Source organism: Aplidium turbinatum, chromosome 7 (genome assembly GCF_918807975.1).
Source record: "Aplidium turbinatum chromosome 7, kaAplTurb1.1, whole genome shotgun sequence".
In the NCBI taxonomy this organism is placed as follows: domain Eukaryota; kingdom Metazoa; phylum Chordata; class Ascidiacea; order Aplousobranchia; family Polyclinidae; genus Aplidium; species Aplidium turbinatum.
Window position 1 is genome coordinate 31,369,456 of NC_137478.1, and position 27,966 is coordinate 31,397,421.

At 39.8% G+C, this 27,966-nt stretch overlaps 2 protein-coding genes and 3 non-coding genes across 5 annotated transcripts; 4 read left to right on the forward strand and 1 right to left on the reverse strand.

The window, feature by feature from the left end:
* LOC145774238 (neuroendocrine convertase 2-like) lies at positions 1-27,711 on the forward strand. Its single transcript, XM_082585422.1, has 14 exons — positions 1-360; positions 5,241-5,345; positions 6,024-6,128; positions 6,582-6,728; positions 15,711-15,787; positions 18,582-18,758; positions 19,950-20,037; positions 20,447-20,662; positions 20,811-20,939; positions 21,441-21,566; positions 22,291-22,458; positions 25,565-25,692; positions 26,166-26,257; positions 26,568-27,711. Exons 1-14 carry the CDS (start codon positions 97-99, stop codon positions 26,726-26,728), a joined length of 1,983 nt encoding a protein of 660 aa, XP_082441548.1. The 5' UTR covers positions 1-96; the 3' UTR covers positions 26,729-27,711.
* Positions 7,077-10,667, reverse strand: LOC145774441 (uncharacterized). Its single transcript, XM_082585692.1, has 2 exons — positions 10,481-10,667; positions 7,077-9,349 (listed from the first exon to the last, which is right to left on the reverse strand). The coding sequence occupies exons 1-2, from the start codon at positions 10,665-10,667 to the stop codon at positions 8,445-8,447; spliced, it is 1,092 nt and encodes a 363-aa protein (XP_082441818.1). The 3' UTR covers positions 7,077-8,444.
* Positions 23,080-23,152, forward strand: Trnak-cuu (transfer RNA lysine (anticodon CUU)). The gene has a single exon. It is a non-coding gene; the product is annotated as a tRNA-Lys (tRNA).
* On the forward strand, positions 24,938-25,010 carry Trnak-cuu (transfer RNA lysine (anticodon CUU)). The gene has a single exon. It is a non-coding gene; the product is annotated as a tRNA-Lys (tRNA).
* Trnak-cuu (transfer RNA lysine (anticodon CUU)) lies at positions 25,282-25,354 on the forward strand. Its single transcript has one exon. It is a non-coding gene; the product is annotated as a tRNA-Lys (tRNA).
* Positions 27,712-27,966: the final 255 nt, after the last annotated feature.

The following is a 27,966-nucleotide window of genomic DNA, read 5'->3' on the forward strand; positions in this document are numbered from 1 at the left end:
GTGAGATTTTACAATAATTATTTAACTTGTAAAGTTTAGGAGAAAAAGTGAAAGAAAAGCCACTCTGCTGAAAGAGTAGTGAAAGTTTTGGGTTGAATGGCGAAAGAATGCTTCAAATTTAAGATTGAAATCTTTAAACTTTTCCTTTCATTGTTTCTTGTGTTTGATCCTTGGAGTGAGGTCGCTTGGAGCAGGGATCGAAGCCATGTCCGTTTGGGTTTCGTCTCTGCTTCCTCTCATCCGCGCATCTACACAAATGATTTCCTCATAACTATGAGGTCGGAGCAAGAGGTTACGGGTTCGAATCGAGACCATGCTGAGTGGCTGGCCAAGAGGCACGGCTTCGAAAACAGAGGCACGGTAAGTGATTGTGATATCATAAATTGAACCAAAGTATTTTTCTATAAACGATGGCTGCGACCTATGTGACGTCACTGACGTGTGTAGTTCTTCTAAGACTGCAACGTTTACTGCACTTGAGTATTTTTACTTAGCTCGCAAACTTGGTTCTTTTTACACTGTTTTAACGTTTGCGGATGTCAGATCAATGTAAATATGACCATTTTTAGCTGTTTGAAGACTTCGAATGGTCGAATGGATGGTCATTTATTTTTGTTTGGATGCGAAACAAAACGTACATAAGACAAAAACGTGCAGTGTGCATCCAATGATAGAGTGCGAAAGATCGTAGCCCTAAAATGGCGTAGGAGGTCATCGAGTCTGCACTCTCTCATTTAAACAGTACGTTGCTGTGTCATTGTCGTTTCCCATCATGATTGTGGATGTGTAACAGCACAGTCTCCGCAAAGACATCTTTAAATGTATGACATCGCCTCTCTTTTAATTGATGAATTTAATTTCGAGACTTTGATGCCCTTAAAGCCATCTTTGAAAGAGACTTCAATCGTCAAGAATGAACCATCCGTCAGTAGTAAACTATTTATCAAGGATGAACTATCCTCAAAGATAAACCATTGAAAACTAAACATTTACTGGTCTGAAAGGACTTCAAGATGTTAGAATCTTCGACCACATGAGTAACTTTTGACACCCGGCGTGCTCCTTTGTCCACCCCTAAGCCACGACAAAATGAAAGTGGTTTGCATCGCGCTATTCTTATTCGCTTACGTGAATTCATGACGTCACGATTCACGTGTTTCACTTGAATTCAGCGGAATACGTTTTTAGAAAATCTCTGTGTAGTTCTATTTTTTCAAAAAATAAATTTTAAACGAATTTTATTTTAGTTGAAACGAATTTGTTTTTTTAAGAATTGACGAAAATAATTACATATAATAGAAGAAACGAAATCGAAAATAAGAAACACGAAAATAAGAAACGAAATCAAGAGAACAATTTTTTTTTCAGTAAATGAAAACGATGAAGTTTAAGTAAAAAAAAACTAAATTTTGTGTCGCTAAGAAAGATGTTCATTTTGACCTGCCTTGTTGAGAGAGCTTAGCTACACGTCTCACAGAAAGAGCACTCGTTCAATGCCACTGCTGTGATGTAACAATAATAATTGTTCCATGGTCGACATGTTCACAGCAGAAGCAACTAAACAAAGATTGCTTTGTTGGGATTGCTGATGTGGATCGGCCAGTGACCTCACAATGTATCTTGTTGATGAAATAAGTAGCGATTGTTATCAAAAACATAAAATTATTGTTTTCAAATAAAGCCTGTGGCTATGATGACAACAACCTCGACATCCAACCCCCTTGGACAAACAGACGCCAAATCAAATATTGATTTCTTCATGGATTTCTGCAAATAGAAAATAATGAAATTTGATGCAAAGCAGCATGTAGCTAAACATATATTTCGTCGCTATATTCCACGCGACTCAAGACAATCGATGATAACTGCTTGTAGATTTTTGGTTTAGTTAGAGAACAGCAGCTATGACGTCATCATGGTGATTACATCCGAACAACCGTCAAATGTTAACGGTCTGCCATATTCTCGTCAACGCCACTGACTCTCCGCTAGGTTATTTGCTTTCAGGTTCATGAATAATAGATGATTGAAGCTTTTCGTGATTGTGACATCACAAGACATCTTTCTCACAAAGCTTATGATGACCTCACTATTATATCACCTTTAAAGACCATTTTAAACGCCATTTTTAAGGACGGTTTTATGCCATTTACTGAAAGCAGATCTCCTTCTTTTTGCTTATGACTGCATGAGGTCGAAGTGACCTTCATGGAGCTCTACAATGTGTAAGCCTACAGAGTAAGGGCGCCTGGAAGGCAGGCGTTGACGTGTGAGCTGTTGTGGAGAAGATGTTATCAAATCATTGGTCGTTTTACGCCATTTACTCTAAGCAAACTCCCAAAGCACTGTCAATTCAAAATCAGTCGTTTTTTTGCATTGCCTTAAACGTGAGTTGATATACTGTATATTATGTGTTTGTTGGAAAAAGAAATACTACTTGCATGCTGGGAAAAAAATTGCTTCTGCACTTGCTTTTGGCAGAGCTGGAAAGTTGTAACTTGCAAATTCTCATAGTTTTTATTCTGGATGGAAGCAGTCATGCTGAATGGGAATTCCAGATTTTGATTGCCACAATTTTTCTGTGAAATTGTATCGATCTTTCTGTCGAGGTTATATTCGAAGTGGTCATAATGATCATTTGCATCGCGGGCTGGTTCCATCCTCAAAGTCACGTATTCCATTCCTTTATTGTCGGATTACCAAAAGATCGATAGCGTTGTTTATGGCTGTTTGTGACGTCACCGATACCCCGGAATCGTCAATGCGGGCAGAAATAGCATATGTTTGGCGGTCACCTTTTGCTCAGGTTGCCCCGTTCGGTCAGTGGTTAAGCGCCTGACTCAAGATCACGAGGCGCTGGTTTAACTCTCTGGGAGTGCGCTTGAAGAAAGCATTTCAGGACTGCTCTTCATTCAGCGGTATCTAGTGAATGGAATGATTCCCTGGCAACAACATTTCAACAATCGGAAACTTCACTCTTTCAATCTCGGCAACCGAGTCTGTGTCATACGCCTTTACAGTATATATATGACAGTACTTTGGAACGAAGATAACACTTTAAAAATCACGTCCTTTGCAAGCCCTCTTGTGGCTAAAAAGTCCAATGCGTGAGTGGCAGGTGTGACCGCAACGATAACATGTAAAGTCTGTCACCAGTGATGATGGAAAATTCCGATAGTTTTGTCTATTGCGACGCTTTTTCTCTTGGTTGGGTGTACGCATTTCCTCATACTTGGAGACGGTCTCATGCACAGTCAGCCTCCACGAATTTCTATCTTTCTGAACCGCTTGCATGCAGGATTGAGACTGAGGCTTCCAGTGACATCTTTTACCTGCCTACTTCATCCCTTTCCCATTGCTACAGGACTTTCGGCAAGGCTAAAATGTGAATTGAATTGAGTCTGCGCTATTGAGCTTTAAGGTGAGGTGCAATGTGCAAAATCCTGACCTCACCCTGTAAACACAAGGTTCGCCTGCCCTGACAGCATGCTGAGATGAGGACAGTGATGTTCCTGAGTTGTAGGTTTTATATCAAACTTTCCTTGTCTTAGCTTCTGGTGAACCTTTCCCGGAAGCACGGGAGCATTTTAACCCAGTGCTCCGGACTTGGTTTGAGTATGTTGGGGCGTGTATGTTGCAGTACGCCTACACATCGCACCGACAAGAGCCAAGCCTTCTCCGGGTATTTAACCTATAAGCCTACTTGGTACTACCTGACAGGTTCTCCTGTTCTGGGCCAGAGCAGATCTGAGAGTCATGAGAATTAAGGAATAAATCAACATTCCCCAAAGCACCACATACTCAGCGATGTCTCCTCACTGGTTGCAGTTTTATGCCAGTACCCAGGACCAGGTACCCAGGATCATAAGCCTCAAGTAAGCAAAACTTACAGGAATAACCAATCAAGTCTTTGTCAGTCGAAGGATAAAGATTCAAAACTAACAAACCAAAAGAATAAAATAAAATCATTTGTTCAAAATCGTTATTTATCATTTGTGTCTTGATGGCAGCATTCAAATGATATTAATCTTTCTTTGACAGGCCGATGCAGTATACATTACTGTATTTGTGAAAATGTCTTGTTGATAAATGAACAAAATATTTAAATATGTGATTGATCTACATCGCTATTTAGAATTCTTTACGGCTTAGAATTGTTTACGGTTGCGTAATTCTTCATTGAATATTTATGATGCCAATTATGAAACTCAGATTTGAGATTTTTTAGGTTTTCTTTGTCAAGTTCTGAAATTATGGTTAAAGTATTTGAAAATGTTGAATGCATCAATTTTTGAAATCCATGAAGATCTTGGTCTGTTTATTACTTTCTCGAAGGTTGCGAGGTTTCCAATGTTCTTTTATCGCATTATGTGACCGAAAATGCCAAAGGATTGTGTACAGCCTTATTTTCGATGATGAACATTGTTGAAAGAGTTTTATTCGGTTGTAAGCACAATTCCAATTATTGAACAGCTATTTGCCACTGAGAACACTTTACACATTCAACTATCGATATAAGTTGATTCTTGTTGGGCAAAGGGGCTGTTCAAATACCAAATGACGTCAGTGGCTTTTCTACTCCATTATACAACGCCAAATATTTCCAACCTATATATAAAGGCTCTAATCCCCTTTGAGGGTGTCGTATGATAATTTAAGCACACCTTTAGGACAGTGTTCACTCGCTGTCTTCGCTCAGAGTATCATGATCTGCTGTATAGTTGCTATAATGAGACTCTCTCCGTAATGAATGAGAATGGGCTGTCGTTTGTCATTTTAATTAATCTTAATCGAAAAGGACGTCTTCTGATGTCACTGATATAGAAAATACCTTCTCACAAAAAGCTTTTACGTTCGTCATGGCAGCTTATTTTTAGCGCGCATTACGTTTAAATGAATTCTAGAAGCAAGTCTGTTGTCGTCATAAAAGCTTCACGGCAAACAATGACGGACGCTGTAATTAAGCTTCTGATAATGAGCCGAACCTTCTACATAGGAATTCGTTTTCTCAAAAGATGCTGCAGTTGCACATAGAGATGTTCACTTTATGCTCGTGATCTTAATTCAAAACCTTCATCAATGAGGCATTTGATTGATGTTCGCAAGACATTAGTTCGACCCCCATCTAGGGCGGGTCGGTGTGTGCTGGCACGACACTTAAAGACATGTCTAAAGATGACAAAATTTGAAGTACGCACGAGCCCATACTACACACCTCTGGTTCACCAGCAACATTTCAGGTCGTCGGCGATGAGAGGTTGTACCACTTCCGTCACAGGGGAGTAGATTCGGCGTCGATATCCCCGAGTCCTCATCATTTGTGGCGACTCCGATCTTCTCCCAAGGTGAGATCGAGATGCTACATTTTGGTATTTCTATCTTTTCTTGATCATTCGTTTTGTCTGTGTATGCTTTTGCTATTGTTATGACAGTTATTGTAGTTACACAATGTATTGTTATGTAATAGTTTTGTTTGTTTCACAATTGTTCTTGTATATTTCGAAACTCCATTGTTCAAAAACTTTAGAAATCATATTTATTAATATACAGTAGCCCTTGCTTATTAATCCCACGGTTAATAAGCCGACCCCTTTATTAGACCCAATTTGGCCCGGTACAAAAAAACTAATTAGGCTACAGCTTGCGTCCTTGCGATGAGCCATATATGCGCTTAGGCGAAAGCCCTGAAATGATTGTTATAAACTTTGGCATAGCGCATGCAATATATCTGAGCTAATCTCATTATCTCATCTACGTGGTTGAAACCTGCTACAGCATGGCAATGTTGAGTTGTATGTAGCCTGTAGTTTAACCCTACACAACACGCAATGAGCGTCCCAACATTGTCGTGATAGAATCACTATTGCATTTAGACTAAATTCTAACAGCGAAACAACGGTGATGCAATGTTATGATTTCATAATAGCTTATTTGATGAAGATTTAGATTGTTCTAATTTAAATTATTTTAGATCAAATACAGAAATCAAGTTGAACTATAAACTCTACACTTTTTCTGAAAAGGTTTTAAAAGTCCAGCAATTGGAGGGGTATAACAGACTGAAAAGGGGATACAAAAAGAAAAGCTATCTTGGATTGGACCCACTGTATTCCTTCCAGTGGTATCTGGTGCGTTTTTGCCTTACTGTACTCTCGATTATTAGCTTAAAAATAAAATTTTGTATGTTGCTTAAGTAGAAAGTTAAAGTGAAAAGTTAAAGAAGCTGAAATACTTTGTGGTTAATAAAAATAAAAATATGGAAATAATAAAGCATGGTAGCCTAACTATGACAGAATTAACAGTTTCTCTGCAAGTTGAATCATCATTGAAGTGTAGTTGTTACATTCTTCATGGAATGTCACATTCAAAATGAAAACACCAACATAGACAATTGTTGTGTCACAAATGTTTCGCATATCATGTCAATATGCATCTTCGAAGTTATGAGCAGTAGCATGCTCCGTTCTAAAGAAGCATATTGAAATGGTAAATGAAACGTAAGTCACAGATAAGGATCTTCCCAGCCTTAGTTTCTTCAAAATTTGTTGCTCTCTCTGGCTCATTACGATAATTACTTCCAGAACAACACTGGACAAGCTGGTGGGACACCTGGACTAGACTTGAACGTCCAGGCAGCCTGGGACATGGGGTACACTGGGAAAGGGGTTACAGTGGCCATTATGGATGATGGGATAGATTACCTACATCCGGACCTCAGAGACAATTACGTAAGTAAAACTGAGAAAGAGGAACTCGTTTCAAAAACCTCGTAAAGTTACTCAAGGTGGAAATAAAAAATTAACTGAAAAATCAGCTCAACCTTTTCTTGTTGCCCACTCCCGATATTGATTTTTCTGACCAAACATTCACGCCATATCCTTTGAAAGCACACTGCTGTTGTTTGACAGCACTGGAAGCTATGTAACGCTGAAGGTGCTTTTCAAGTCACAAAAAATTAAACAGCAAGTTGCAAACTACCAGTCTATTGTTTTCTAACGTTTCACTTTCATGTCTATCGTAACAAGCATCTTCACAAGACGTAAGAGAATTTGAGAAGTCACACAATACATCACGGTAAAAAGCAAAGTAATTTTGACGTCACAATCATAAACAATTTCAATTATGTTGGGGCGTATACAACTGGAAAGAGAAACAATAAATCAATTCAATTCAATTTTATTTTTCATTGCTGACGCGAACATGTAGAGAATAATGCATGTGTGGTTCCCAATCAAAACTGGGAAGTAAAATTTGTACCGTCTCTTCGAAGTATCGTTGAGGTAATTGGTTACTCTTCAAAGGATGATCACTTAAATGAGACCTTACTGGGTCAACTCACTGATGCAGTAGATGGAGTGTCTTCCTAGAGTCGGTAGTCGTGAGTTCGATAACCTGCCGTGTCATGCCTAAGACTTTATAAAAAAGACATTGAATTTCGTTTCTGCTAAGCACTCAGCAATGAGGCATTGAATTTCAGTGTAACAATGTACAATATAATCTCGCGGCTTTCTTAGATCAACGAAGATGATTTATTTTTGTTCCAACTACACAATGGTCTTTAACCAATAATGTTCCTTTCCGCTGTTGTTATTGTGATGTCATTGACTCCTTCCAAGCGATCGATACACCGCGCTGCCAGAATCTTTGCCGGCAAACAATCGACTTGTTTCCACTGCAGATGTTTTGAAAATGCAGAAATAATCTTATTTTTAATGCGTCATCTATGACGATGGCTTCACAATGATAGCAGAAGCGTCATTGTCTTGTGCTTCATCAAACGCCCAGATGAACAACTTGACGTACAGTGACAGCGCGTCATTCAGATTACAATATTGCAATTTTAAACGAAATTGAGGTTTGATAAATAAATTGCTTTTCAACTTTATTACGCACTTTTACGCAGTGATATTATTAAGAATAATAATAAAACATTTGATGAGTTTCGCTTCTAGCAGCATGATTGTAACTTATTCCACAAGTGCGGAGAAACGATCTGGTCATGACTTGGGAACTGTGTATCAAAAGCTTATGAAAAAGCGTTGTCGCACACAGCGAACCCGCAGCATCAGGCTGAAACGGATCGTTTGTGTCTACACTTGTGAAATTATAAAATACGTACAGTAATTATAGGCCTACAACAGTAATTTTTTTGGATACACAAATCTTCAATCATTCCCTTTAAACAACATTGACCAAAGTTTTGGTTTTGAAATCAAAATTTGTCAGAATGACGTTTTATTTGGTCACGTGACTTAAAAGCCGCCATTTTCTTTCTAAAACGTCGTTTCATGATCGTTTTCAAAGTTTGGATAAAATTGGAATAAACTTCTAACAAGGGAGGACCATCGTTCTGACATGACGTCATCACTTTCTCGGGTGAATTTCAAGGACACGGCCTCGGAGACTTCTCAGCATGGTGCTGGGTTGGCCTGGAGAAGGCGACCTCAAGTGACACGATCGATGCAGAACGCGCTAGTTTCCGATTCCAAGCTAGATTGGACAATAGCAATAAGCCAGGAATCCACCTCAGTTTTCCTCCGGAGCCAAGCGAGTCCCAGATACCGGTCTAGGAGGTTTTTTCTCCTTTTCTCCACCATCTTCCCCCATTTGCTCTGACGCACGCATTGCGTCTCGGCCAAACCGAGCAGGGCGTTACGTAACCGCTTCCGCACGATGTAACCCACGTGACACATTAGTGATGACTTCACGTTTGATGACATCTGCTTCCATGGGACAGCAGTTATGACATCATAGTTTGTCGGGTGATCACTTCCCGCGATAACGCAGCGCGTGTTACGTTTCAGTGATCTCCGAACCTCTTTCCGAAGCGCGGTAATTGTGATGCTGTTGATGAGGCGTTCTTTGATAGCGATTGGATCGGCGACGCATCGGCGGTGGCGGTAATGTCGACGCTTCCTTCGCTTTCGCTTTCTTCTACCGAGCTTTTTTATTTGTTTTGCTAACAAAACGTTGACGCTTTCTTGCCACGCCCGCTTGGTGGCGTCAGCAAGCGCATTCGTCAGTAACGTCGCTTGTGTGCGTAAAACCAATTCCCACGTTGTGTCAGCGACGTAAGCGTAAGCCACTTGCGCAGCTCGTTTTGATTTACGACGCACGTTTAGTCTTATCCGTGAGCATTCCTCCGTAGCGTTCCATGTTTCCAAATACAAGTATGGCGAGTTTACACATTTCATATTTCTCCGCGACGACGGTGTGTATTGACACGCTCTCACGCTGTGATGCACACCTGACGTCATGTAGACGTCATCCCAAGGATGACGTATCGTAACTTTCTTTATTCTTTGTTGTTGATCTTGAGATGATGAAGTGTCCGTAAGTTCCAAACGATCTGAAATTTAAAGAAACACATTGAACTACAACACAAGTGCAGGACTTGAAGATTTAAATAAGTATCACTCTCATAGCTGAGTGGCTGTGGCGTTGGCAGGGAAGTCCAGGCGTAGTTTTGGGCTTTGGCCTTTGGCCGAGTGTGTCAAGGCACTTAATGTCAGGCCTAAAGGTGGACACGAAGATTGGCTTCCTTGCCTTCCGTCCACTTTGTCTAAATCTCAACCACGGGCGGAAGCTTGGATGCGACATAACAAAAACTTAGAAATATCTTTTGGGAATCACTTTTCTGAGAATGCGGCTTCACGCCCTACAATCATTATTCCCACCATCATCTCCATTATTCAACATTGCAAGGATGATATACTAAACAAAGCAGAGAAAAGCAAAGATTTAAAAACATAAGTTCTGTCATAGCTGTTGGTCTGTTACCAAACCACCAGTAGCATATCCACAATCATGCTTTGAAAATTTGTCTTCGCTTTGTCAACAGTTTCTTTGCACAAATCTGAATCTTTCCTCGTCTTGCTGTAGAACAGATCAAATTGACTTGTACTTAATTATTATTTAATGTCACAATCACTCCATGTACTGACTAACTACAAGCGTCTGCTGAAGATATTAATATGTTTTAACAGATGAGTTTACATATTCTTTTAAATTTAGTTTTTCAAACCTGAAGGTATTGTGTAAGAATTTTTTGTCACTATATGCTCTATACATAAACTAAAGGTAAAAGTGAGTCCCATACTTGAATCCATGTATCGGGGGATGAGAAGATAAAGTTCTCTTTATATTAAGCTGTCGGCACTAACGAGAGTAGGGTGGCCAGTTCTTTTCTCTCGGCCGCCTTTCCTTCAGCAACTGCTCCCACCCAGTTTATTACACCCTGGGTAGAGGTGAGCGGGGATTTTCAACAACCAGCTTAAGCCGGGAGTTGAACCAGGATTGCATGATTGGAAAGCGAGCGCCTTATCCGCTGCGCCATCCCACCACATGTGCCAGTAATTAGTTCTATCGCAGAGGTTGCCAACTTACTGACAAAAAATGTCAAAATAAAATGAAATGAGTTGAAAACATTTAGATTCTAACAGCCCTATTAGCTACAGCGTGACGTTGATGCTAAACTCACCATTTCGATGTCGTCTGCGGTGTGATGGCGGGAATCCAAATTCTAATTGTGACGTTGGATCACCGTCTATTCCTTCATAAGTTGTTAAGTGTCTTCTAAGGTCACGACCTTTGACTTTTACAAGAACTCGTGACGTACTTGATCGTACGTGTTCAAATGGGTCCGCTACATTTGGAATAATCCCCATCGCTGATTGTGACGTCATAAAGGTCGCGACAAATGCGAAACTGATAACGCAGGATGCGAAGCGAGTTCTTTTCTCAGTCATGATGTCCAGAGTGTGGCGAGATGTAATGTCCTCGGCGCATGGCTCTCTATTTATAAGCACCACATTAAATTATTAGATAATACCTAAATATAAAACAGGTAGTTGACGTCTAAATAAATACAACGGCGAAACGCAAACAACACGACATCAAAGCTGTTCCAGACCAGTTGGTATGAGCAGCAGGTATGAAGTTAGTGGGACATACGTAATACAAACGTCTGATGACAAAAAATTAACAAAAAACTTGTTTGGTTTGACTTTAATGTTCTACAATGGTATTCTTCGCATTCCATGAACGACTTTGGCCAAAACAAAACTATACTACAACTGACATTTAAAAAATGAAAACTAATGAACGATAAGCTGAAAGACTTATGAGATTCATTCTATGGTAAATTGGCTCTTATCATGTATACACAGCGCGAATAAAGATGTTTCTCGTCATCTATGTTGTCTGTTCCCAGTCTGGAATTCCGTACACGATATCTGCATTAGCATTCCATGGCCATGGCTCGCCACACTTACACAAACATAGATGTACGAGCCGGGGGTGCAGGGGGTGCAATCGCACCCCCAATCTGTCGAGAATTTGGGCAAAATTTTATATTTGGGCAAGGTTTCATACATATCTAGTATCTACCCTCCTTACACTTCAAAAAGAATTTTCGGAAGATACAAATAATGCCAACCAACAAAGCTTGAAGTTGATATCTGAATTCTACACCGTGAAACAGGATTTCCTGGAATCGGAAATCGGAATATCAACTTTTTCACCAACTCATTCGCAACAAAGAAATCAAAACTGCTGTACAATGTACAAAAATCCTAATTTCAAATTGATTAGATAAAACTATGCCCCACTTTGCAAAAGCTGCAAAAATTCTAGCAACAGTTCCTGCAACTTCATGCTCAGCTTCTTCTTCTTCTTCTTCGTCGTATGAGCTGTTCTTCGGGACTATATGTTTGGGCATGATGTCATCAGCCACTCTACAGTCTCGTCATCCAGGGTCTGCTCAGCTGTCTCACCTGCTCAGCTCAGACGTCTCAGCTGCTCAGCTGAGACGTCTTTATCCGGATTACGACGACTGAAGATATATCTGAGATCAACAAAGGGGAAAACACGACTGTCAAACTTAACTTTGTTGCACTTGGAAAAACCAACAACAAATAAAGTGGATGTCAATCGCATTGAAGATATATTTGGATAACGAAGTGGGCAAAACAAATTAAATTTGTGCATACCACCAGTCTACCACAGTATTTAATGTACTAATCAATACTTTTTAGTTTAGCTTTGCAGTTTTAGAGCCATGTATCGGTAGTACCGCATTCTACTGGTTCTTTAGTGTAGCGTCAAAATGTCAATTACTCCCTTCATTGTCTTTTGATGAATTTGTTGTACTGTATACTCATCATACCAGTGGCTTTGTGGAAGTCTTGTCAGTTGATGCCTTATGCTGCTTTTTTCTTGAAGGCTATATTATTACTTTTTTTTACATGTGCACTTTTGTATAGGCGCAGTTGATTATATTTGGTTTGGGCAAGAATTCTTTCGCACCCCCAAAAAACATGCTTCCCGTACACCTATGTACACAAATGATGATGTTGCTATTTCATTAGACATCACAAACTAGGCAATCTGCAGACGTTGATTCAATGTAAAAAGGACATTTTTTTGGCGGGAAAATAAACATTTAAAGTTGAAATGATATATAAACATCGCTACAACGCTATTTGTGGAAAATGAAGTGCCAGTGTTGCATTCCCTGGAAGGAACTTTGACGTAACATTCTTGGAATCACCAGGTGGTAGTAAAGCGTCGTCTGCGTTGGTCATCTTCTTCATATTGTTGCGTCACACAATGTTGATTTGAGATGGTGAAATCCTATAGATTAGTTTTCTTTTTCGTGTTTATCAATATTTTTATGGTTGCATGACTTTGGGAGAAAATTAACGTTGCGTCACCATAAACAGATAACAATAATTGATATCAAAACAGTAGACAACAATGTTTAAATAACGTTATTTAATCCCAATTAGTTGTTGTCTTATCTGTTTGTGGTGTTTTTATCATTATAATCATCATCAGCGGTCATGTTTAAGTCATAACACAATTGGTTGGTTAGTTTGGTTTTGAATCTTTATCCTCGGACTGACAAAGCCTTGATAGGTTATTCCTGGTAGTTTCGCATACTTGTAAAGGCTCTTGACGCAGGGCCGGTTACCGAGATTGGCAGAGTGAAGTTTTCCGATTGTTGAAGTGTTGTTGCCAGGGAATTATTCCATTCACTAGGTGCCCGAATAATTCCCCGATTCTTTCCATATTTCCAGCAATACATTTTGTCTTCCGTGAGGCTTCTAGACACCTGGTCGTAGACCTAGACCAGTGGTTCTCAACGGGGGCGGTACGATTATCTCGGCTTAAGGGGGGGGGGGGGGGGCATTTTGATTATTAATGGGCATTCTAGTTTAACCCATCTACCGCCCAGCGTAACGATTTCGTCAAAGAAATGGTATCTTCGTGGTAGCATTTGGTGGAAAAGGAATTCAGCTGTGTTGTTCTGCGACATACTAAACAGCGAAACCTACTTGACTTGATCCATAGGAGGTGATCTTCGAATGTTTCTCACTGGCTTTACACCGGATGTGAAGAAACTGGCACTTTCTCACCAAGCCAACGTTCACACTGACTACCAGTAGGCCTATACTGTTTTCATGCTTGCAAATATATATTTGCTTTTCATCAAATATAGTTACCAGTCTCTAAAACTCTTACAGCCTGTTTCACTCTAAAAGGCGGATCATCAAAAGGTTCTTATTCTAATAGAAATATAATTCTATTTGAATAAGGACCTTCTGATGATCCCCTTTTAGGGTAAAACAAGCTGTAAGGGTTTTAGAGACTGGTAAATAGCCAATATTTGATGTAATTATATAGCTCTGCTTGGCTTTTTGCTTCGCATTGAGAACTTTTGTAGTATCAATAGTATTCATTGTTTTATATTCGCTTTTCGTAACTAATCGTTTTTGTTGGGGGGGGGGCGGTAAAATTTTGCCAGTTCATGAAGGGGGCGTTGGGCCAAAAAAGGTTGAGAAATACTGACCTAGACTGAGATCCGGCCAAAAGTTAGAGAACAAAATCGGGAAAACTTGTGACACAGAAGATTGTTGGAGGGGTTCATAGAATATCTCACCACTGTGAACGCCTCATTTCTTATCCACTGTATACTGACTATTTTAAGCTGCGCTCAAATTTGCCTGCCTTTTAAAAACAAACTTTCTCTTTCAAATTTTGTCGAACTTTTCGATTTACAAATATTTTTTTCAAACTTATCTGTAATTATTGCATCATTATCACCTTTGTTACGTTCTGTGACGAAAGAGCAAATTGAAGTGGACGACTAAGTTGCAGTTTTAGCGCGATTCGAGTTTTGTCTACTCTAGAGCTTCCAGATAAAAGCATCGCTTCTTCCCATCTCACAACACCTGGCTCTGTGCTGTAACAATATCTAACAATCATTTGGATCGGATGACAGGGAATTGTGGGAATGTTTTCTACTTTTGAAAATCAAACATTGTCAACACTTTGTTCTGATCATCACAAAGTATTACGACGTTATTTGCGTATTTTAAAAGTACAAAAACATTAAATTAACGTGAACAGAGTTAACTGCAAGCTGGTTTTGCTGCTTGACGAACAAACCGAACATAATTTTACAAGACCATAAAAATTCAATAAAAATTTGTTGTAAAACTACAGACGGTTAAGCAAACTACTGTCCCAGTTCCGAATTGTTGAAACAACTCTAAGAATGTCTGCCTGTCTTGCTTCTGTCTGCATCGATGGCAGACGCGGTGTCGAGTGCACTGGGCTTTCTTAGCATACAAATGGCCTGCGCTTTCACTTTAAAAGACGAATCAATCTCTGCCCCAAACCAAAGTACAATTCTACTGCAGTTGCATCGTCTCTCCTCGCCCGATGCCGATCCGATACAAACCCAGGCATGCGTCACAATATGACGTCACAGTTATGAACCCATGCATGGACCCAAGCCAATGAAGCATGACGTTGAACGTGATCTTTCACATTCGGCTGTGTTCGATTCGCGCGCAGACGAGAATTATTGACAACATTAAGGGGCAAAATGGACACCCATCATAAAAATATATTTGTAAATAAACTAAAAAAGAAAAATACATTAAGTTTCATACTCTGGGCAGTTGTTGTTAAATGGCATTTTAATTCAAAAAGCGCAATAGGTCCAGGGTATCTGATTTGTTTGCTCAAATAGAGCACTTTGAAGTTAGCATGTCCCTTTTTCCCCGCCTTCTCCTACTCTATCCAAAGAATACGCGGTAATTTCTCCAAATTCTCGGGTCCCTTGAAACAGGTAACGGGTCCCTAAAATTTTCAAAAGTATCCACTGGACCCTGGACTGAGCTTACAAATGACGTGATTTTTAAATTGTTACCTTCGTTCCGAAGTACTGCGGTATATATTTCCACTTGTACCAAACCATGACAAGCCTACGCGGTAATTATTGTTGAACCAATTCATCAAACAAACAAGGCCTCATAAAATATGGATCTTGCTAACGATTTTCCTGTTGTATTATTTTGAACCTGAGAGAACTGAAGTACTGTCATCTACTTTTCTCTTTTTGACATTGAAGTAACATAAAATAAAACCTTGAACTAACATTTCAGCAGACTTTGCTGTTACATATGCAAATTTTAGAAAACATAAATTAAATGTCAGATTACATCAAATTGACGGTCTTCGTAGAGACTAGTCGAACTTAGAAGTCCATCCGGGTAGTAAATGCAACGTCGAACAAACACAAAATGGTTGCAATATGCCGTTTCGTGGTTTCTTCGAAAAGTGTTCCTGTTTGTTAAATATAAGAATGAGGTAAATAATTTTTCTATCAGCAGTCTTCATTTCAACTTGTTCTTGTTCAGAGCCCCCAGTCCAGCTACGACTTCAGCAGCAATGACCCCTATCCCTACCCCCGCTACACTCTCAACTGGTTCAACAGGTGATATTGTAACGTCATTAAATCTCTTGTCACTGTGACGTCATGGTAACGTGATTGTGAGGTCATTCATAGTAGATTGTTCACCTATTGTTATCGTATAGTGTACTGTATATACAATACATACCTCACATTGGTATATTGTGCATGATCGGTTCAATGCAAATGATAAGCGGCGTTTTTCTCGGTTATTTTCGTACAATAATCTCAGTGAAGCAAGCCAATGCGAATCTGGCCAAACTTATTTTTGTTGAACGTTTCACGCTGCACCTGAGGATAAGGCGCACGAAACGTTGTTTAGAGCAATAGATATCAAATAAAGGCGTTTAATCAAATAATCATATCAAATAAAGGCAATGAAGGCGTAAAATTTTCAACACCTACGTTTTACCAGTCGTGCTGTACGGTCTAGAATGCGTAAATTGGACATCATCAACAATGAAAAAACTCACTACCTTCCAAAATCACATCATGAGAAGCATGACCAACAAAAGGTTACTTGATCACACAAAAATAGAAGATCTTCTAACTATATCCAATTGCAGCAATAATAAAATCAAAAGTTTTAAAACTGTTCGGCCACACTAAAAGATCACAATTCGGAATCAGCAAAGTTTGCACAGAAGGCAAAGTAGAAGGAAAAAGAAAACGTGGCAGACAACCAAAACGATGGCAAGATAACATTCAATCATGGACCGGACTCCATTTGACGACACTGGGCGAGTTGGCTCAAAATCGCCACTCTTGGAAGCAAATAAGCCATGTTGATGCGCAATCTGCCGCAGGCGGAGATAACGACTGATGATGAAAGGCGTCAAGCCGTGACATCACATATCAATGTCAATAAACAATAATGCAAAGTGCCTTGGATGAAGTTTTACTTTTAATAATTTTTGTTTTCGTGAAGTTTATATGTTTTGAAATCAGCTTGCAGAAAACACCTCAAGTTGGGTTCAGCTCTACTTGTGGTGCGAGACACTTTTCCAAGCAAATTATTTTAGCCTGCTTTGGTCAACCCCCTTCCAATAGAACTTCATCATTTCCAGAAACTACCAAACAATGGCTTCTCTTCTTCAAAAGCCGTTTGTCGCGTCATAATATTGTCGACGGCGGCACGGAGGTTAATGACTCAATCATAAAGTTTTTGTAAGTCGTTGCGCTTCCCATCAGCAGTCAGTCAATATACGTCGATACGAGATCAGATTACGATACTGCGACAAAATATTTGCTTTCGTTTACAGGATCTCGTCCTATTGAACAGCTTCATGAAACCGCCGCTTTGTACCACAGCTTGTTTATAACGCGGTATTGTCATCATTGCAATTACTAGAACATCTATGTCATCATCAAACAGGCCGTTCTTTGCGGGGGAGGCTGTATCAATGAGGACATAGCAACAATAGGAAACAGCCTATGTCACAATCAATTTTCACATTCTTGTTATTTGTTCGTTGTGTCGTCATAATAATGTTTATGATTGACAGATACTACTTTTCAAAATTGAAATATAAAATTTGAGTTTATTCTGTGTTTCGATAAATGAAATAAATTAGTTTTGATTTACAAAAAGCATTTTAAACCTTAATCAAATCCTGTGGTCACATACCACCAGCAGCCACGTGATAATCGAGGGTGATGTTAGTTGTCTTACCTTGACATTTCGATGCCTGACCTATTAGCTTCTTGCATTTGTAGCAACGCGTCAATTATTCCATCACAAATACTTGACTGATCAATATCGCCATTTCTCCTCAAAACACACATTTTTTCAACACAATTTCAATGAACCTTTTAAACTACCGGTCAAAGGTCAAATGGATGTTGTTTACGCTTGCACCTTATTTTATACGACTTGTAATAAAGTGACGTCAAAATAAATCTGGCTTGGTTAATGACGTGTAGTGACTATGACGTCATAATGCCATTGAAACTAAATCGATATAGAGGGAGATGTGTGGAAGCAAAACATATTTGCAAGGCTTTGTTAATATTTATGTACAATGGGTTACATGTTCAATTCTATAAATGCTGTACATCGACACATTCCAAAATTAGTTCCCGTTATTTGCAAACAAAAGCGCTCAACGCATCACAGCAGAGAGAGTGAAAACTGACACAAAGTTTTACCGCTATCCTCAGTTTCTTGCTGAAGCAAACCTCAGGTCTAAACCCAACTAGATAATATTAAATACAATAAATAAAGAGTTTAATGGAATTGTAGGCTACGTAGGTAGGCACTATAGATAATTCCTCTTATAGTTGTAGCCTGATGCATGGTCACCTGGAGATACGGCCTGATTTGTCACATTTTGCAGATTTTGATTACAGCTACTGCTAGTGCTTGACTGACATTTTTTGAGATGTTTTTACTTTTTGCGGTTTCCTAATGACATAAAACTTTTTTGTTGCCTTGGGGAAGCAGTAGCAAATGAGAAAAAGTAAGTTGAAAAACGCAAAATCAGACTGTTATTGAAAATTAACAGTCTGACTAAAATTTTCAAAATCAAATTTTCTTTGTTTTTCAACATGTGAGGATGTTAAAACCTATTGTGTCATCTGGGGAAAACAGTAAAGAAAGCGTAAAAATCTAATTAAAAAAAAAAAATTATTTAAACGTTCGCCCAAAGTTAAAAAAACCTGGAAATTTCTGCAAAATGTGACAAATCAGGCCATGTCTTTAGGTGGCCATGCCTGATGTAATTGTTTCAACTCTGCTTCCTGCAATTTATCCCTGGAACGCACCCTCTTTGTACATGGAAAGCAAACTCCTGCGTTACTTTCACTCTCTTTGTTGCAGCCATGGGACGCGATGCGCCGGGGAAGTGTCAGCCATCGCGGACAACGGGATATGCGGCGTGGGCGTCGCGTTCAAATCGAAGATTGCCGGGATACGAATGCTCGACCAACCGTTCATGACTGACGTCATAGAGGCAAAATCGATGGCTTACAAGCCGAACATCAACGATATATACAGGTGGATGACCTCATTGCAACGTCAGATTGTGAAAGTGCATGCCGCCAACTACTCTCGAAACAAAGTATTGGTTTTCAAATTAATTATTATTATTTACGTTTATCTAATAAATTAGAGACAAGGGAAGGGTTTGATGAACCCGTTTCCCATAAATAACCAACTACCTCTGCCAAACACTCGACATTTTGCGGATGCATTATTACTCATCTATGACGTACGCGTTAAGCCAAGAATTTAAAAATCTATTAACCTCTTAAGTGCGTATAACGACAATTGTCGTCCGAGACAGTCGCTCTTGCTGTGCGTAAGACGACAATTGTCGTTTTCGTGATCGCAGTTATTCACGGCAGTTTTAATTTCGCTTTCCTCTATTCGCTTTGTCTGGAAGGCGCAATTATGACGTGTGAAGAAACATAGATGCATTGTTTACACTACAATAATGATTGCAGCCTGACCGAAATCATTAATTCCTAAATCATTCTATTACAATATTAGGTAGCTTCTGCACTCACCTACAATGTAACCACAATTGTAAGAATAAAAAGATTTCATCCTAAATGTTTTTTCTTCTGAAATGACTTCCTTCCGGTGTATAAAATTCGAACCACATCATGCGCGTTCAATCAGTGTGAAGTCATTTTGATGTAATGTTGCAAGCAGTTTCAGAAATATTTTGTTGTGTTCGAAAACATATTTTGTAACATATAGTCAACAAAACAATACGGTTTTGTGTTGCTGCTAATGTTTAGAACAAGCGTCAGAAAATGATACAGTTTGAATATTTCCAAACTAAACTTACGTGTACTTACTTTGTTTAGTGTCCTATAAATGCTTAGAAATTATTCTGTTCTGTAAACTAATGTATTTTTTTTTCTTCATAATGAACAACTAGTTGAATAATTTCACAATGTGAAAGGTATAATCACTTGAGAGTAATGCGATTACACCAGAAAACAATAGTCCAGACGGAGACTTCTCCGCAATAGTCGATGAAAAAGTAAAGCAATAGACACAAAAGGAAATTGAACAAAAGCGTATTGTGCTGCGTCATGGGGGTTCCCCAATATCCTAGCATGTAAATAATGCGACGAAAAATACTGCGAGTGATCAAATTAAATACGCACAGTAAGAAGAGTTTTGAAAAATTAATTACGCACTTAACGGGTTAAATATCTTTTTACTACTCTTTAGCGCCTCATGGGGACCGACAGACGACGGCAAAACAGTAGACGGACCACGCGACCTCACACTTCGTGCTATCGTCGATGGGGTCAACAAGGTGAGAACCACGAGGGGATTATTGCGCCATAGAGGCTTTTTAAAATATAGCGGTGTCAAACATTAGTATTGAGAGTGATCTATTTGGGATTTCTGCCTTATCTCAGATTTTTGGTTGTCTACTGATTATTTTGTTGATGGTTGGTTTTGATCTCTTCATAGACAAAACATTTCTATGACTTTTCTGGCCCAATTTTAGGTTTTAATTTGTCAAAATTATTTGAAAAAATTGTCAAATTTTGGGTTTGAAACCCACTTTAGGGTTTAGTCAACTCTCAATGGACGAAACAATTCTATGATTTTTCTAATTTAAAAGTAAATTTTGTCAATATTTGTTGAAAAAAACTCCAGACATTCCACGAGATAAATATTTTCCCTTGTTTTAATGAAACTTTTTCCTTCATGTCCAGGGAAGGAACGGGTTAGGGTCCATCTATGTGTGGGCCTCAGGGGACGGTGGGGCTAATGACGATTGCAATTGTGATGGCTATGCTGCTTCCATGTGGACGATATCGGTGAACTCAGCAATCAATGACGGAGAAACCGCGATTTATGACGAGAGCTGCTCCTCAACCCTCGCATCCACTTTCAGCAATGGACGTGGTCGCCGTCCTGGATCAGGGGTGGTGAGTTATAATTTAATTGACAGTTAGAAAGGGCGCAATGTTATTGTCTCAAACTATTTTTCAAAGTGACGTTTCGCTCGGCTAAACTATCAATATGAACTTTCAACATGGGTCATAATTTTACTAATGACGTCATAATGTTGTTCAGGCCACCACAGACTTGTACGGGCAGTGTACGTTGCGTCATTCTGGGACATCCGCGGCGGCCCCAGAAGCCGCAGGGGTGTTTGCGTTGGCTCTCGATGCCAACAAGAATCTGACTTGGAGGGACATGCAGGTGGGTGAAGAGGGGGAATTGGGGCTCGGAAGAGCTTATCGTGAGCTTGTTCAGATTAATGTTGATTTTACAACTGTGTTTCTCATACTGCAATGGCCACTCAGCAGCTCACCAATAGCATCTGTAGTCTGTATGTTGCTCACTCATTATTGTTCGTCATATCAACTAACTAAGATAACATACTTGTCCTTTGCAAAAGCGACGTCACTTTGGACATTCAAACAATGAATATTGTTCTATTCACAGTCCTGGTTAGGAAAAGTTGTAGATTGATTCAAACTGTTTCGCTTGCGTGTAATCTTCTTCAGTTTGCAGTGTATTTCATGGTAACCACACGTGTCTCTGATAGGACACTAGTGGAGGAAGAGATTGCGATAGCTCCTTCGCACATCGAGCTGTTTTTATAGTTTAATCAGGAATCGAACAATGCTACATGACTTCATAACGTTGCATTGAATGCGGCAGTGATGTCACAAGTAGTCATGACCTTTGAACTTGCAGCACTTGACCGTGTTGACCTCTGAACCAAACCAACTGCACGATCGACTCCACCAATGGCAGATCAACGGTGTGGGGTTAAAGTTCAACCACTTGTTCGGCTTTGGTGTGCTCAACGCTGCCAAGATGGTGAGTCAGCATTATCGTTTATGACATCATTTCTGTCACCATACCCCTCTATTACGTCACGTTAAATCCTGACTACGCCCAATCCTCGCAAAACCACCATTAATAGCTTTCTTCCATACTAGCGATGGTGTGTCAAAATTTTTGATAGTCCAAGTCTTTGTCTGCCTGGGCTTATGCAGAGCGGTTGGAGTGAATGAGAAGCCAACCTATGCTTGAACTTGCGGTAAAGATTAAGTAAATAGGAAGGCAAGGAAGCCAATCTTCGTGTCCACCTTCAGGCATGCCTTTAAGTGTCCTGCCAAAACTCGAGCTGCTGCTCATGTTAAGATTTGAACTGAGGTCCTTTCAAAATGGTAACCTCGGAGCTACTACTTACAAATTTGAGGATAACCGAATTGTGATAAACCGCTCAAGAAACATGACAAGAATTTCTACTGTTTTTAAAATTCAAACATAAACTATTCGTTCATTTGTTGGCATTTGATATGTTTCTTGGTTTATACCAAATTGTGCGTCACAAGTGATCGAGATGTACCGACTCGACAGCTTTATGTTTGGATTCTTGTCAACATTTCACTTCAATCGCCGTTGGAGCAAAATGCTCATGACGTCATTAAAGAACATCCGGTGTACCATCTGTGGCTGATGTTTGTTTTACGTCACTGCAACATTGAATTAATGATTTACTTTTCACTTCATCGATCTAATTGTTACGTCACGACAGGTCAAGATGGCTTCCACGTGGACTTCTGTTCCAGGGCGCTTCAGGTGTCGAGGAGGATTGATCGATCGGCCGTATACGATTCCGTCAGATGGCGTCCTTGAGCTAACGATCGATACCGACGCGTGCGATCAATTGTTCAACCACGTGCGATACCTCGAGCATGTCCAGGTAGGTGGACCGTTGGACTGACCTGGTTATTTTATTTCAACCGATCAACCTGGGTTGGTGTCATTCGCGCAATCTTAATTGGTCGACTCGTTCAAACCATCTTTGCATTGAAAACGCGATAAACTTTTGGCCTCAATGTGAAAGAATAAGAATGGCGTCTATTGTGACAGCATTCAGTCCACTGTGCACAGATGCAACATAATATAAAATTGGAGGCGGCAAAGAGACAAGTAATCATCGAGTCAACTCCTCCCAATATTTTGCCACGTAATCAAGTATGTTACTGAGACACAGCCACGTGCTCTGGAGGGTGCTGACTGCAGAACCAGCGTTCGTTCGAAAGTCGCACAGGAATTAACGTAAAGACTTTTGTCAATCTTGCATTAACTTATTCTTCTAATGAGTAATTGTTAATTTTCGCCGATGGAATTGGAAACCCTGTTTCAAATCAGGCAAGCTGCAACAACAACAAGGAACAATGCAACCACTTCACATGGACGCGTGAATTGCATCACTTGCTATCAACTAACCAGACGTTGAAACAACGTTTTATAATGTTCAATGAACACAACTTCAGATTTAAGCTTTGTTATAACTTTTTATTTGATGTCCTCTATTGTCGCCCGGCTAGCTCAGTCGGTAGAGCGTTGGACTCTTAATCCAACGGTCGTGGGTTCGAGCCCCACGTTGGGCGCAATGTTTTGCTACTATTTCCAAACATTGCAAGTTTTCACAATTTTGGCTTACAATACCCAATACAAAAGTTGCCAGGAACCAGGACAGATATAGTTTCAGTTTCACGACAGGCATTCCAACCTGTCTTTCTTGAAGCTTTCTAGTGGCACGTGGGAGCCCCTGAAGTGGCATAATGTTATGATTTTGTTTGTTATCAATCATTTTATTTTTCGTCATTAACGTGTCCGGGACAAAAAAGACACTAACTACAAAAATCGATATAAACCTCCACAACTGCTAAGCCGCTACTGTCTTTTAGCGACATGGTTCCTTTTTAATTTTAGATCAGATTAACTATGTCATCACTAGGGCCATTTTTATATGACCTTAAAAAATCAATAATATGACTTTATTTTTTGGAAAATATGACTTTATATGACTTTATGTAAAAATCGTTTATTTTTACATACGAACAACGTCACTCACGGAACTAAAGAGTAAAACATACGCAACATAACAGTAATACACATCCATTTTTATTTTAAACCACTGTTGTAGTACAGTTTCATGTAGTGTGGAATATTAGAGTCTTTAAAGTTACGATTTGGATGTAAAAATGACTTTAGTAAGGAAAATGAGCGCTCCACAGACGCTGAGGTGGGTTGACACTTCTGCAGTTTTGCATAAAGCGCTGGTGAATTATCTTGTCTTTGTAGCTCCATAATTTGTTTCACATCGTTTTTGTCTAATTGCTTCTTAATGTAATTTTTGAGCTCAAGCGGATCTTTTCCGAAATCAAGGGCATTTAGATCAGCATGGGCCTCTTTGATGGTGTACGTACAACTTTCCATTTTGAGTATTAAGTTGACCTCAATGTGTGACCTCATAAAATATAGGTCTGTGACTGTAAGTGTTATGTAGGCTAATCCTACAGTTTGCCTTCGTTCAATCAGAAATTGCCTTACTTTCTTAGTGCTTAATTGCTTCACCGCTTAAATTGGTATTTTTTATTTAAAGTATACAACGGTATGACTTTATAACTCAAAAATATGACTATATAACTTAAAAAGCTGATATATGACCTAACCAGGAAAATATGACTTTATATGACTTCATAACTTTTTTAATATACCTCATAGGGATGCGGTTTTTGCGTTAAATTTGATTACACGACTTACTGATGCATAGAAAAAAATATGACTTTAATGACTTTAAATGGCCCTAGTCATCACCTTATTACACAACTTATCCTCACTGCGTTATGCAAGAAACACACAATCGGTACCGTTTTTAAAATCTTCGGCGTGATCCTCAGATCTACCTGCAGTAGCGTTGACAGGGGTGTCCAGGGAGAAGTTTTGGACCTAGGCCCAGGTTGATTTTAGGACCCGAAACCTTTCTGAGAGGGCTGGGAACTTGGACAAACCACCGCGTATGATTTGGATATACAGTACCGTAGTGCCTTTTTCCTAAGAAGGGTCTTGACTTGTTGCAAAGGGAAACCCCCCTGCCACTGAGCTGGTTTGTGGGAGAATATCAACATTGTGTCAAGTAATAGTTGTGTTTTGGATCTTCATGGCTCCCTTAATCATTAATTTAACTTTTCACCGATGGAATTTGAAGCCTGCTTCAAACCAGGCAACCTGCAATCACAACAAGAGAAGATTCGAGCACTTCACAGATTGCATTGCTTCCTATCAACTAATTGATGTTGAAGCAACGTTTGATCGTTTCCAACCAACGTTACTTCATGGACTTCATCTTCGTGATAGTTTCATTTTGTTTTTAGTTATCCTCCTTTGTCGCCCGGCTAGCTCAGTCGGTAGAGCGTTGGACTCTTAATCCAACGGTCGTGGGTTCGAGCCCCACGTTGGGCGCAATCGTTTTGTCAATACACTGTTTTTTTAAATAGTTCAAAAATACCAATTTCTGTTAATTGAATTAGAAACCCTGTTTCAAATCAGGCCAAGCTACAATAACAACAAAGAATAATGCGACCACTTCACATGGCCGCGTGAATTGCATCACCTGCTATCAACTAACCATAGACGTTGAAACAACGTTTTGTGATATTTAATTAACACAACATCAGGTTTAAGCTTCGTTATAATAAGTTTTTTATTTTATGTTGTAGGCCACACTGTTGTCGCCTGGCTAGCTCAGTCGGTAGAGCGTTGGACTCTTAATCCAACGGTCGTGCGTTCGAGCCCCACGTTGGGCGCAATCGTTTTTGCATTTGTGTGCAACTTTCCTGGAAATTTGTTTTTCTTGCTTTTCGTTTGTTTAAAAAATCGAGTTGCTTCAAGGGGGCAACGCTTGTGAACCTCCTCTGAGACACACACCTTCAAACGTCTGTAGAACATTTTGCCATTTATTTTAACTTTCAAGCAAACTCTTTTGCATACTTAATCTTCTTACGTCATGATTCAAGGCTTTCATCACGTTGGAGGCGTCTCGTCGCGGTGACGTGACAATCAACCTGACGTCACCGCTCGACACAAAGTCGATGATTTTGAATCGGAGGCCAAATGATGACGACAGCGCGCAAGGATTCCAAAAGTAAGTTGAAGGGCGGTCTGGGGTTGTTCTTATTGCTCCCGGTGTTACTACATGCAACAATCACTTCTATTGTCACTCAATGAACGTGACTTGTTTGTCAATGGACAATGAAACAGACGCTGATGTCTCCCAACCTCTGTTCTGGTTCCTCGATGTTATTGAGAAGAAAAGTTACACGAGGATCCTTCACTGGGGATGCAGCCGAACGATTAAATAGCCTATTTATAGGTAGGCTACAAGTAAATAAATAAATAGGTTGGGAAACTGTAGTCCTAATTTATTAATAAATCTTTCACCATCTTCTTCAGCACCCGCCTTTACGGTGGCGAAAGTTTTATCAATAAATAATGTAAGTTTACGAACCTGACTGATTTTGATGAAAAAGTCGGTAATAAATTAATCTAAGCCAACTTGTAATTAACTCAGCTTTGTCGCTATCTTGCTTACGTGTACTGTCACGTGCTTCGTTGCAGGTGGCCCTTTATGACGACACACACGTGGGGGGAAGACCCTCGAGGAGTTTGGAAGCTAGCGGTTGGGTTCAAAGGGGATCTCCCACAAACAGGTGAGGAATCGTGAGAAACTGGTATTTACAGAAGTGTCAACATTGTGCAATGTAGCCTGGTCTGCATGTTACAGTTTCGTGAAATGATCAACAATCGGTTCAGTTCATCTTGTTATTATTTCTGACCATCACAATAAAAAACAATATATGCCAAACATAGCAGAGGCCTAGAAAAAGGTAGAAGCGACAAAACGTGGACGTTGTGATGCGCATGATACCAAAGTAGGGCAATCGGTTTAAAATATGGCACGGTTTTCATTCGAACACCTCAGTTTTCATTCGATTGCGTCATGCTTACGTCATCGTCCAGGCACGTTGAAGAGTTGGGAGTTGTTGCTTCACGGGACACAAGAGGCGCCATACATTGAAGAAATGATCGACAGCGCGAATTCGAAACTAGCCGTGTCCAAGAAGTTGGAATTCGCAGAGGGAGTCCTGCATGACCTGGAAGACGCTGGATCGCAGACATAGGTTGGAATGCTACACCACGTTTGGACACGTCGTTTGTCACCAATCAGCAAATTTCTTTATCTCGGCGGAACACTTTATCACTTTTTGTTCAAACCACTCGGATGAATCATTATGTGTTTTAATTTTAATCTGTATGCAATGCCAGCTTCAGCATCGTTATGAGAATAATAATTTGTAAGTTATGGAGGATTAGGGAATTTGCCACTCAAAGACATAATGAGGCTGCTCGTTACTGTGCGTTGCATTTATCTTCAGACAAAACGTTTTTCATTTGATATCTAAATACTTTCATGTGGACTTGTACCCTACTCTGTTCAACTTTTGTACGTTTTATCAGTTGCTAGACATTGGCAATTTGCACATTCCATTCATGTGGGGTGCACGCCTACTGTATCTTACTCCTATACATGAAATGCACTGTGTACACATTTGGATCGTGCGCATTTTGTTGCGTGTTGGTTGTTCACATTACTCAAGCGACTGTTATTATATCAGCCCAACTACTTGTGATTCGCTGCCACGATTTCCAATCCTAATTGTACGCTCTCTCCAATCGAAATTCCTCATCAACAACTAGATTACGTGATGATCGCAAGTTCTTTTAATTCAAAAATGATTGGGATCGGATGGACCCCAGCAGGCCACATTATGTTCGCTGTTTCTTCAAACGCGATTGTGCCAAAACTGATTTTTTATTAGGCTAAGTTTGAATCAATTGGGTTTCTAGAGCGAAATTACAATTTTCATTTAATTGAAGCCTGTCCTGTGACCCACCTACGTTACTGGCGGTGCAACGATCACAATGCCCAAGGCACCCGGATGTAGTGGCAGATGTTTGTTGTTGTTCAAGAGATTACAATGTTTGCACATCAAAGTGGTGCATTGTGGAAGCGTTACGCAAGGAGTGCAAATTGGCGAACATTTCTAGCGATCAATTTCATATCAATGAAAAATATTTCTAATAACATGCTTTACGGTAGCTCCGTTGGTCTCTACACACTGAGAACAGTTTTCCCAGTTTACTCGTTGGTTGGTTTTGGAAGCTTTATCCTCGGACTGACAAAGCCTTGATAGGTTATTCCTGGTAGTTTCGCGTAACTTGTAGAGGCTTCTAACGCAGGGCCGGTTACCGAGATTAGCAGAGTGAAGTTTTCCGATTGTTGCCGGGGAATTATTCCATTCATTAGGTGCCGCTGAATGGAGAGCAGTCCTGAAATGCGTTGCTGAAGCGCACACCC

What these genes read in the sequence shown, in the direction of transcription:
- LOC145774238 (XM_082585422.1), top strand. Translation starts at nt 97, where the DNA reads ATGGCGAAAGAATGCTTCAAATTTAAGATTGAAATCTTTAAACTTTTC. An exon ending in TGACTTGGAGGGACATGCAG is followed by an intron (nt 20,940 to 21,440) that starts GTGGGTGAAGAG and finishes TTGAACTTGCAG; the next exon opens with CACTTGACCGTGTTGACCTC. An exon ending in AGCGCGCAAGGATTCCAAAA is followed by an intron (nt 25,693 to 26,165) that starts GTAAGTTGAAGG and finishes GCTTCGTTGCAG; the next exon opens with GTGGCCCTTTATGACGACAC.
- LOC145774441 (XM_082585692.1), bottom strand. Translation starts at nt 10,667, where the DNA reads ATGGGGATTATTCCAAATGTAGCGGACCCATTTGAACACGTACGATCA. An exon ending in CCGCAGACGACATCGAAATG is followed by an intron (nt 9,350 to 10,480) that starts GTGAGTTTAGCA and finishes TTTAAATTTCAG; the next exon opens with ATCGTTTGGAACTTACGGAC.